Source organism: Triticum aestivum, chromosome 2B (genome assembly GCF_018294505.1).
Source record: "Triticum aestivum cultivar Chinese Spring chromosome 2B, IWGSC CS RefSeq v2.1, whole genome shotgun sequence".
In the NCBI taxonomy this organism is placed as follows: domain Eukaryota; kingdom Viridiplantae; phylum Streptophyta; class Magnoliopsida; order Poales; family Poaceae; genus Triticum; species Triticum aestivum.
In genome coordinates, this window is record NC_057798.1 from 707,627,000 (window position 1) to 707,637,485 (window position 10,486).

A 10,486-nucleotide genomic window follows, 5' to 3' on the forward strand; every position below is an offset into this window, starting at 1 on the left:
CGGGGGCGCGGCGGCGGACGCGTCCGGCTCCATCCGGACGTGTCCGGCGGCGCGGAGAGGAGCGGGGCTAGGGTTTCGGGGGATTAGATCGCGAATTTGGAGGGGGGGGGCATATATATAGGTAGAGGGAGCTAGGAGAGTCCAAATGAGGAGCGGTTTTCGGCCACGCGATCGTGATCGAACGACCGAGAGCATAAAGGGGAGTTTGCTGGGTTTTGGGCCACTTTGGAAGGGATGTTGGGCTGCAACAAAAGAGGGCTTTGCGGTTACCCGGTTAACCGTTGGAGTATCAAACGACCTCCAAATGGCACGAAACTTGACAGGCGGTCTACCGGTGCTATACCAAGGCCGCTTGGCAAACCTCGGGCCATTCCGAGAAAGTTTAACACCCGCACAAGAGAAGAGGCAAAAAGGGGGCGCCGGAGGACATAGGAGTGTCGGATTGCAAAACGGACAACGGGGAAAAAGCTCGGATGCATGAGATGAACACGTATGCAAGATGAGATGCACATGATGACATGATAAAATGCAACACGCAAGCAAATGACGTGGCAATGACGGCGAATAACTGGCGGACACCTGGCGCATCGAATCCGGGGCGTTACACCGGGCCTTCGCTACGATCGTGGCGGTGTAGTTCCTGCTGGGCCTTCGCAACACTCGCCATCACGACAGTTAATGTGACGAAGATGTCAGTGCAGGAGCTGCTCGACTACCTCGACCCTTTTACATGCGACTGCAACTCAATTAGGTATATTAAAGTCATTGACTTCATTAGCAAATTCAGAGTAATGCAAGAGGATAACTACATGTGCCAAGGCTACCAAACCGGGTGCGACTTTGACGGTGATTATTGTACCTCGCAATTTCAATCGGTGAATACGAGTGAGTTCCTTTTAACGACGCAACCGCCTTGATGAAGGGCATGTCAAGTCCAACTAGTCACCATGCTGGCGGAGCTAGGGGTGGGAGAGGGGGGAGGGCATGCCCCCCACCCCATGGTTAATTGTTTTTTTCTAAAAGTGCCCCTACATATTTATCTTAAAATGTTAGAAAATGTATATGTTTGGCCCCTTCAACGTCTTAATTTTTTCATTGCCCCCTCTGTATAAGATTCTTGACTCCGTCCCTTGCTAGGAGGGCCAACACTCCCAGGTCGGTGTTTTCATGGCTTATACTATGACCTTTGTGATATAAATGATACGTATTACCATGTAAAAAGTGCCTATTTTCAAGTCTTGACCTCAAAGAATTTTTGGGGACATAGGTCAATTTAAACATTAACGGCTACTTCCTCCAATTCAAAGTAAGTGTCGTGGTTTTGGTTCGTGTTTGAACCAAAATTATGGCATTTATTTTGGGTCGGAGGGAGTACATTTTAATACCAGCTCCCACGTGTCGACGCTAAGCACTGACTGATGTTGCAGAAGACGATATTATCCAGTAGACTGGGCTCTATTCTGCGGCAAAGGTGACCGAGATGGGGATCCTCACGGTGTGCTTCTCAGACACCCCCATTCGAACTTGGAGAGGATATTAGTGTCCTGACATTAATTGTAGGTACAATCAACTAAAAATGAACCTCATTTCAGTGAAGGAAGTGGGTGGATTATAGGACCAATCTTTTTTAGTTGATGAATATATCCCGATCTCGATCTTTGCCTCTGTATCACCTGTTCACCCTATGATATGGTTTACCAAGAGGTATCATGTTGTCATTTCAGCAGCTCATGCATTTGTGTCTTTTCCTGATTAGGTGCCCAAAGTTTCAGATTAGTATGATCTAGAGTTAGTGTAATTTGTTAGCATCTGAGGTGGTGCGGGAGCTTGGGTGAAGACCCTGTCCCGACTTTATGCCGTGACCAATGGTAATGGCGGATGTGGCTGTCGTTAACCTTTTTGAAGGCATCGCCGCTTTGCTGTCGTACTCCATCCGCACGGATCCGGCCATCACAGCCTCTCTTGGGGAAACACTTGATCTTGTGTGATCGGACGACGGCGGCGCCTTGGCTTCGTATAGCCTCTTGGGGGCTTCATCTTTGGAGCTTGGCATCGGTGAGTGGGACCAATGGATGATAGTAGTTTTGACGCCCAAGCTTCTGTGGGAACAATGATGGTGGGTGCAATGTCAGCCATGCGACAATGGTTGCGGTAGTCGGCGCTTCTCCGACGCGTCCATGGGATCGTCTCGATATGTTTGTTGATGTGAATTCGAAGCCGCGGCGACAGGGTCCCTGTGGCATATGCTGACTGGCTGCAGATGGCTGTTTGGTGATCTTCTGTGGCGCCAACCGTGCCTGGTTTTGTCCTTTGTAGTTCCCTGTTAGAGTCGGAACTGTGTTGTCCGACCGTAGGTGATTGAGTTCTGGCATGAATCTTCAGACGACTCCACTTGGCCTCTACAGTGTGGGTTGAGTCTGACGATTGCTTACGGCGAAGTCGGAGTCGTTTGTTCATAGTTCAGAGATGGTGATGATGCCTTCTAAGGGAGAAGTGATAACAATGACGTTTGCGTGCTGTCTCGGCGAGGCCCTATTTAGAGTGGTGTGCGCGGGATATCTTCTGTGTGTGCCGCTCAGCGGTTGTGATGATTTTCACCCAGTTCTTCACAATTAACTGGGCAATCTTGTTTTCGCACCGTTTTTCTTAATTAGCCGAGCAACTCTTTTCTTCTTAATGGATGCAGGAATTTTGTCATTTCGAAAAGAACAGAAATTATTAGTATAGCACCTGTGTGTGTTTTGAAGGTGTTTAGGTCATACAATTTGAGACAAAAGCAGACAGACTAGCTATTTTTTGGGTTTATCTTGATATGATGTTTGGAGTTTGGTACACGAGAAGAAGGAACACAATATCCTTTTATGGCCATGTGTTCTTTGTGTTCATAGTATGGCATCTTTAATTGTAACGAAGCTTTTAAGGTAGAGATCCACGCGTTGCTGCAAGGAATGGCTTTAGCTATCCAACATACGGAATTGCCGATTATTGTTCAATCAGACTCTTCTGAGGCATTGTCCATCTTGACAAATGATAACCTGTTGCGGTCCGCTTAACCTGGTTGCTGAGATTAAGTCTTTATCAGAGGAGCGGGAGTTTATTCCCCAAAATCTTACTAGGAATAAGAATAGGGTAGTAGACCGTCTCACGAATTATAGCCATATTGACTCTTGTATAGTTGTTTGGCTTGAAAGAGAGGATCCCTATGTATTGAGGAACTCTTGCCACCTATAGTTTTTAAATAAAATTCTCCTTTTCTCGGCAATGCTCCATCAAATAATGTATCTGCCAATGATGATGAAAAAATATGTTGGGCATCCTAAATTTTAGACCTAAATGCTGCATATTTGCAGCGTTGTACCTACTCCCGCAAGAACAAATCGCAATCACGCGAAAGCCAACCGCCCCACGGAAGTTTCCTCATCGTTCGACCCGCCGCCACCGATGCCCATTTCAGTTGGATCTCGCCGCCACGACGAGTCTGACACCCGCCCCATCCCAGCCACCATCCCACCGCTTGGACGTATGTGACCGGCCCCATTGTCGCCGTCCGATTTGCTTTCGGCAGCTCCCACCCTCCACCATCCTATATGGGCGCTGCAACAGCGGGGCTTGCTGTGGAGGTCGACTAGGTGTCGTCCCATTCCCCACATGACCGTCGCTACCACCATTGAGCCGATGCGCCTTTCTAGCACCACACCATCATCCCCGAGCTCCTGCCACGGGCCCTGAACTTCCCCGGCGTCGATGTCGAGCTTCTCCATGTCATCGGATCCGCATCCCGGCCTCCCCGCCGTCGGATCGTCATGTTTCATGTGGTTCTTATTTTTTTGGACATCACTTTTTGCCATGTGTTGAAGCAACAACAGTTGCGATGCCAAAATAATCTTTTATCTCCTACCCTAAAATGTCTTTTCATCACCAACCTTTTCATCAACTATTGGAGGTGCTCTCGCTAAACCGAATCCACGGCGCTACAGCCAGCCCAACCCAGCCAAGTGGGGCCACGAATAGAAGATGCCACTCTTCCCCACTCCACTCCGAGCCCTATTCTCCCCCTCCACCGCCGCCTCCTCCACCGCCGCCGCCCCGCCGCCCCGTCGACCGCCGCTCGCGGGGGCTCTCCTCTTCCTCAGCCTAGGAGCCGTAGCCGGTTGCGCCCTCTCCACTCGCCGTGTCCCCTTCCTCCGGTAACTCATATAATCCTCTTTTCCCCCCTCCCTCTCCGCCATCAGTTAATTAGTAACAATTCGTGCCTTAGATTCATGGAATTTCGCAAAAAGGCCGCGCTGGTTGGCTGTGATGGTTCAGCTTGTCGCGTCTTTAGCTTCTCTGATTGCTAGCTCGTAGACTAGTTGTGTAGCTACAGTCTACAATCATCCGTGGATTGCTGTTACCTAGAAGTATGAAACCTGTGTCGCGGTGTGCTTGGCTGGATAAAACAAGATAGAAGTGTTACAGGTCTGATGAATTTGCATACGATGTTTGTCCGACACTCGTCAGTCACCTTTGGATCAAAAGTTTTGCAAATTATCGCAGTTACCCTCATAGCTTTTCAGACAAAAACTGATGTGTTTCTGTTGCTGCATTGATGCTAAGAATTCGATAATCTAAAGTAGTACCACATTAATATTTACAACACTGTGATTTCTATGCGAGCCTGTGGTTATTTTGTTTTTTGTAATGTATAATAGTTGATAATCAGTTATCAGTTCTGGAACTTTACAGGGCGATAAGTTCTGCTAGAATGGAATCTACTTCCACGACCGTGCCTTCCATTGTTGTATATGTGACAGTTCCAAATCGGGAAGCAGGTACTTTAACTATGTTGTTGTTTTCTATTATTATATCATCGTTGCATGTTACCATCCCATTAATTAATCCTAATCCCAAGTACAAGCCGTACTATTAATTGACTAACTGAACTTACTTTCACATCTGATAGTGCATCTGAGTTACTCCCTCCGTCCCATAATGTAAGACGTTTTTTGACATTAGTGTAGTGTCAAAAAGCGTCTTACATTATGGGACGGAGGGAGTAGATTTCTATTTAAAATCTCGTCGCTGTTATGTTGTTCAATGGTCCCATTGTAGATGTCTATATGATATTTTTTTGGCGAGTTTGATCTCTTTCTTAAGCAGCACTAAGAAATGTAAAATGGCTGTCTTTTATTTTCAGTTATCTTATTATTAATTTTCCTTTGCTGCAGGCAAAAAGCTATCAGCAAGCATTATCAGTGAGAAACTTGCTGCTTGTGTGAACATAGTGCCTGGTAGGAACTATGTTCTCTCTCTTGTTTATTCTGTGCCACTAGACACTCAAATGTAGTAGACTCCTTTTTTTTTGCATGGAATAGTTGACTCCAGTTGACCATCTTCTACAGTAGTTTTCAATTATCACTTGAACCTATCATCTCTTCCAGTTTCCATTCAAACCCGATGTTGTGCACTTTAGCAAATTGGCTTCTCTATCCCTTGCCTTGAATCGAATGTCAGCAATGGACCAGGATGACCATTGGACATTTGAGTTTTCCAGAATGTAGCATGGACAGTCATGTGGCTGTGTACATCATCATTTGACCTGTCAGGTGCAGCATCGTGACATCACTACTGCTGGAACTAAACTTGATGAAAATGTATTCAATTGATGACATTATGGGGTCTCAAGTGAAAATCGTGGTGAAAATGAAGGGCTGCAGGGAACCATCTTCGTAATTATAGAAGTAGGAATTAGGGATGGTAGTATATTAGAGATGGAGTATAGACATGTTATGCTTGATAGCCAACTCTACTTGGTCGCTGACAAAAAATATTTATATGAAAGAAGCATAACTCCAACTTGTGGTAGCTGAGGTTCAACATAATTACCGTTTGAGATTATACTTGAATTAACTGAACGTCTGACCATCACCAAGATCTTCAAGACACCTTTTAATTGTAGACCATAGCTTGTGCCTGCCTGTACATATGCACTGGAAGTCTGGAACTGGAATAGTTGTGGAAACGGTGATGCGCGGGCAAGTTGGCATGGGTGACTTGCTTGTTTGCTTAGATCATATTGGTGCAATGACTGCAGAATCTTTTAGCAAACTGTACTCTTTACTGACAGTAAAATATGTGTACTAAACTGACGGATATGCATTTGGCCATCAACAGGTAAGCCGCCTCATCTTCTCTTCTCATGATAGTTTCTTCTGTTGTACATGGTTTACTGAGCAATCTTTTTTCAGTCATCATACCATATTATCTTATTGTTTGCTCTTTGACCTATCTCATAGTTGGCATTCTTGTCTCTTTCCAGGAATCGAATCTGTTTACTGGTGGGAGGGAAAGGTACATTTTTACTGATGCTTTCTTGGCCATGCTAACTTGCAGTGTTCGTTGTCCAGTCACAGCTTTTCACCATGAAACACCCTTACATGGGATGCTTGACCAACCCATTACAAAAGTACTGATATTTAGTTTTCCCCAATCTGTCCATTCCTCAGGTGCAAACTGATGCTGAAGAGCTGCTCATCATCAAGACCAGAGAATCTCTTCTAAATGCCTTGACTGAACATGTCAAAGCTAACCATGAGTACGAGTAAGTTGTGTCCTGTTTGTCAAGATCTATCTACTTGTCAGTACAAAGTATGGATGAACATGCTGAACGGATACTTACTGTCTGATTATGCAGCGTTCCTGAAGTCATTGCGCTGCCCATCAGCGGAGGCAACCTCAAGTACTTGGAGTGGCTCAAGAACAGCACCAGGGAGAATTAATCTGGCCAGAGCTGCTTCCCATGGACCGCATCTGTGAGTAGAGTACCTAGTGGTGTGGAGTGTCTGTTCTGGTTTGGGACATTGTGCTTGTGCAGAAAGACTTTAGTGGCCTCTGTGCGTCTATGGCGTGGCTGCGACGAATCGGTCGATCTGTACTGTCTCCTAGGGTCAAATAAACTTTCAGAAGCGTGTAGCGCCAAGTCGACTGCACAAATTCCTCTTGTCGCGCTCGTGGATTATCTCATCACCATGTTCCTTCAGCTAATCTCTTGAAAGAAAAACCATGGGTATTATCTGCCATCAAACCCCGGAACAACAACACATGCATGTGTGACATTTTTTTTCAGAGCAAGCACTGGTACATGTGCTGGATGAAGAGGCGGCAGCACGTGGCGTGCGGTTAAAAAAGAGAGGAATGATGTGCGCTTTACCTCCTCGCTAAGCTACTAGAGTTCCGATAAAGTAGAGATCTATCTGTAATCAGTGGGTGAGGGTAATTCCGTCGGAGTATGAGACAGTGGATGTCATGCATGTTGAGGACGATGTGTCGATGTCAGTCTGTCACTGTGTGGGCTTTTTCACTATTCTGACCCTTTCAACAAACTTTATCACAAAATGAACTCGACGTGAAAGTATTTCACGATCTGACCCTTTTAGCAAAGCCACAGCCCGCGGCGTTTCTGCCCAACATAGAAACGCCGAGGTAGCTAGCGTTTCTGACCAAGAAGAAACGCCGAGGTAGCTAGCGTTGCGGACAAGGTAAGAAACGCCAAAGGCGCTGGCGTTGCTGCCCATCATTGAAACGCCAAGAGACCATGGCGTTGCTGCCCTTTTCCATGTGCATGTGAAATGTGGATGAACAGCCTAACTAATAAGGCTAATTAATTATGACCAAAGAGGGTAGAAACGCCATGGTCCCTTGGCGTTTCAATGATGGGCAGCAACGCCAGCGCCTTTGGCGTTTCTTACCTGGTCCGCAACGCTAGCTGCCTCGGCGTTTCTCCTTGGTCAGAAACGCTAGCTACCTCGGCGTTTCTATATTGGGCAGAAACGCCGCGGGCTGTGGCGTTGCTAAAAGGGTCAGATCGTGAAATACTTTCACATCGAGTTCATTTTGTGACAAAGTTCGTTGAAAGGGTCAGAATAGTGATTTTGTCCTCACTGTGTGGTGTGTACCACAACTGACAAAAGTCCTCTCCAATAATGTATCCTCTTTTGGCTTTCTAGTTGGCCCTTTTTACTTTGGATGGTACTAGGGTAATCTGCAGGCTGCACCACTGAGCTGAATCCAACATGTGGCTGGTCTGGTCTGGAGATCTGGTCACATGATGCACTGGGCCAGCAAGAGGGTTGCAGTTTTGTTCATTCCAAGGTGGTTAGGTTCAGTGGGAATCTGCCTACTGATTCAGATGCACCTCCCCAAAGAAAAATACTGATTCAGATGCACCTGTACCAACACCGAGATCGATAATATGATCCACCTATCCACCCACGTACTCCCTCCGTCCGAAAATAGTTGTCATCAAAATGGATAAAAAAGGATGTATCTAAAACTAAAATACATCTAGATACATCCCCTTTTATTTATTTTGATGACAAGTATTTCCGGACGGAGGGAGTAGCTAACAAGATAGCAGTAGCAGCTACTTGCATAATCAGGGAAAGTTCAGTATAATAACCAAATCATCTGGCTTTGTATCTGCACTTTTGTGGTGATGAAGCAGAGATCACATCGTTTCCCCGCCTTTATTAGTTCAACCCAGAGAAAATTCTCATCTCACATGTAGTAAGATGTAACAAGGGAGCAAAGAAGATCAAGCACCTGTCAGACAGTCACACACACAACTGTATTAACGGACAAGTGTGCGAACAGTTACACTGAACCATCATTTTTCCAACCCCAAAATAAGAACACACGCATATACTAATCGACAACAATTAAGCTTAGCCAGTAGCCAAGTCACACGCCCTACTCTCCTCTAGCGGGAAGGGGCACACACATCAGATCAGATCAGATGAGATTCAGAGTCACACACACACACACACACACACACCGGAACCAAGCGAACAGCACTCGGATAAGATTCAGAGACGGCAAAACAGCTATTTTTCGATGACTATGTCAGGGAGAGCGGTGACAGCAGAGCCGAGCGAATCGTCGTCGGAGGCGTCCACCATCTTGTGGAGCTCGTCCGAGTTGGCGCCGACGATCTTCTTCACCACCTCCTTGCCCTTGATGAGGAAGAAGGTGGGCATGGCCTTCACCCCCAACTTGGAAGACACGCCCTGCAAATATATATGTACAAAACATATCATTACGTCTCCGCTTAACTAGGCCACATGTTGAGAACAGATTACAAACTTGGGTAATTCTTGTTTATTGAGAAACGAGCATGCCATAATCTTTGAGATATTTGACAAGACGTCGAGTCAATTTATCATTTGATTGAGTAGGTAGCCCCTCTCTGTTCAGTCTGAAGAAAGTTGAGTCTAAATCTTGTTGTCGAAGAATGATGTGATGCTTTGAAGCGTATAAACAATAACAAGCCATGTGGCGAGAATAATTAGGGGAGTGAATGATTGGTTACCGGGACATCATCGACGTCGACGAAGAGGAAGAGCATGTCGGGGTGGGTCTGGGCGAGCTCCTCGAACTTGTAGTTCATGGACAGGGACGTGACGCACCACGATGCCCCAAAGTGAGCAGCGACCTGCACAACATGTAGGGATAATCAATGTAACCAAAGTCACCCTTGAAGTCGACATGAAAAAACAGCACTCTGAAACACAGTAAGTAATCATCAGGCACATGCCATGCATTTTCTCATCAATTAACAGTGCTACTTTGTTTTCTGTATATCTGTAAAAGACAAGCAGGTAGCAGAAGAAGAGGATGGAACACGCCATGAATTGCGTTTACAGGAAAAAGTTACTCCTAGTTGCTTAATAAGGGGGGCTCAAACACGCGAAGGCGGTTAATTACGGCACAAGATCTCCGACTATAAATGTGGGATTTTGAGGACCCACGGCATGAAAAGGCGGAGAATCCGGCCTTGGAGAATCGAACAGAGAATCAACACGAAATTGTGGCAGGAGAAGAGGGGAGCTGGGGGAAGAAGAAGAAGAGGGGGGAGGGAGGGAAAGAAAGAGGACGCACAGTGCGGCCTTCGTTGGCGGCCTGGGTGGTGAAGAGCTCCCAGGCGGCCTCCTTGTCCACCTTGACCACCCTGCAGCTGCCCACCTCCCGCGGCCGCTGGATCTCCACGTCCATGCCGCCGCCTCCCTAGTCTATCTCCTCTTCCTCCTCCGGCAACAAGAAGAACAACAAGAAGAAGGAAATCACAGCCTGTCTGTCCCGAGAGAGAAAAGGCAAGGAGGCAAAGGAAGGAAGTGGCAATCCACTACGCGCTGGTGATGCGCTCACATCAGATAAGCCGCACCGCGCACAGGATTATATTCTGCAGGTGCGCGCCGGGTCAGGCCCGGTCCCGCCTCGCTTTGTCCGGTTCCGGTATTTATTTGTTTTACTACTTCTACTACTACTATACTAGACCAATGACCTAGTTGCAGCGAGTATTTAACCAAAAACTACCACATTTCATGAAAACGTGTCCAGAAACTACCACTTTACAAGTTTTTGCCAAAAACTATCACTTTTTTACTAACCCGTGGCAAGAAACTATCACTTTCGGAAAATGACCGGTTTACAAGATTTAAACACGTTTATG

General features: G+C 46.4%; 2 protein-coding genes across 3 annotated transcripts; one reads left to right on the plus strand and one right to left on the minus strand.

Moving 5' to 3' along the window:
* The first annotated feature begins 3,953 nt into the window (after window positions 1-3,953).
* On the plus strand, window positions 3,954-7,063 carry LOC123046862 (protein CutA 1, chloroplastic). 2 transcript variants are annotated; one of them, XM_044470298.1, is made up of 6 exons: window positions 3,954-4,187; window positions 4,726-4,811; window positions 5,208-5,270; window positions 6,299-6,330; window positions 6,486-6,580; window positions 6,674-7,063. In XM_044470298.1, the coding sequence occupies exons 1-6, from the start codon at window positions 4,015-4,017 to the stop codon at window positions 6,756-6,758; spliced, it is 534 nt and encodes a 177-aa protein (XP_044326233.1). In that variant the 5' UTR covers window positions 3,954-4,014; the 3' UTR covers window positions 6,759-7,063. The 2 variants fall into 2 exon arrangements, with proteins under 2 accessions (XP_044326233.1, XP_044326234.1); XM_044470299.1 differs by having other exon boundaries at window positions 3,981-4,187; window positions 4,710-4,811.
* A 1,518-nt stretch (window positions 7,064-8,581) lies between these two features.
* LOC123046863 (thioredoxin-like protein CXXS1) lies at window positions 8,582-10,194 on the minus strand. Its single transcript, XM_044470300.1, has 3 exons — window positions 9,916-10,194; window positions 9,347-9,469; window positions 8,582-9,044 (listed from the first exon to the last, which is right to left on the minus strand). Exons 1-3 carry the CDS (start codon window positions 10,027-10,029, stop codon window positions 8,862-8,864), a joined length of 420 nt encoding a protein of 139 aa, XP_044326235.1. The 5' UTR covers window positions 10,030-10,194; the 3' UTR covers window positions 8,582-8,861.
* Between the last annotated feature and the right edge of the window lie 292 nt (window positions 10,195-10,486).

What these genes read in the sequence shown, in the direction of transcription:
- LOC123046863 (XM_044470300.1), bottom strand. Translation starts at nt 10,029, where the DNA reads ATGGACGTGGAGATCCAGCGGCCGCGGGAGGTGGGCAGCTGCAGGGTG. An exon ending in CCGCCAACGAAGGCCGCACT is followed by an intron (nt 9,470 to 9,915) that starts GTGCGTCCTCTT and finishes CATGTTGTGCAG; the next exon opens with GTCGCTGCTCACTTTGGGGC. An exon ending in TCGACGTCGATGATGTCCCG is followed by an intron (nt 9,045 to 9,346) that starts GTAACCAATCAT and finishes ATATATTTGCAG; the next exon opens with GGCGTGTCTTCCAAGTTGGG.
- LOC123046862 (XM_044470298.1), top strand. Translation starts at nt 4,015, where the DNA reads ATGCCACTCTTCCCCACTCCACTCCGAGCCCTATTCTCCCCCTCCACC. An exon ending in CGCCGTGTCCCCTTCCTCCG is followed by an intron (nt 4,188 to 4,725) that starts GTAACTCATATA and finishes GGAACTTTACAG; the next exon opens with GGCGATAAGTTCTGCTAGAA. An exon ending in AGTTCCAAATCGGGAAGCAG is followed by an intron (nt 4,812 to 5,207) that starts GTACTTTAACTA and finishes CCTTTGCTGCAG; the next exon opens with GCAAAAAGCTATCAGCAAGC.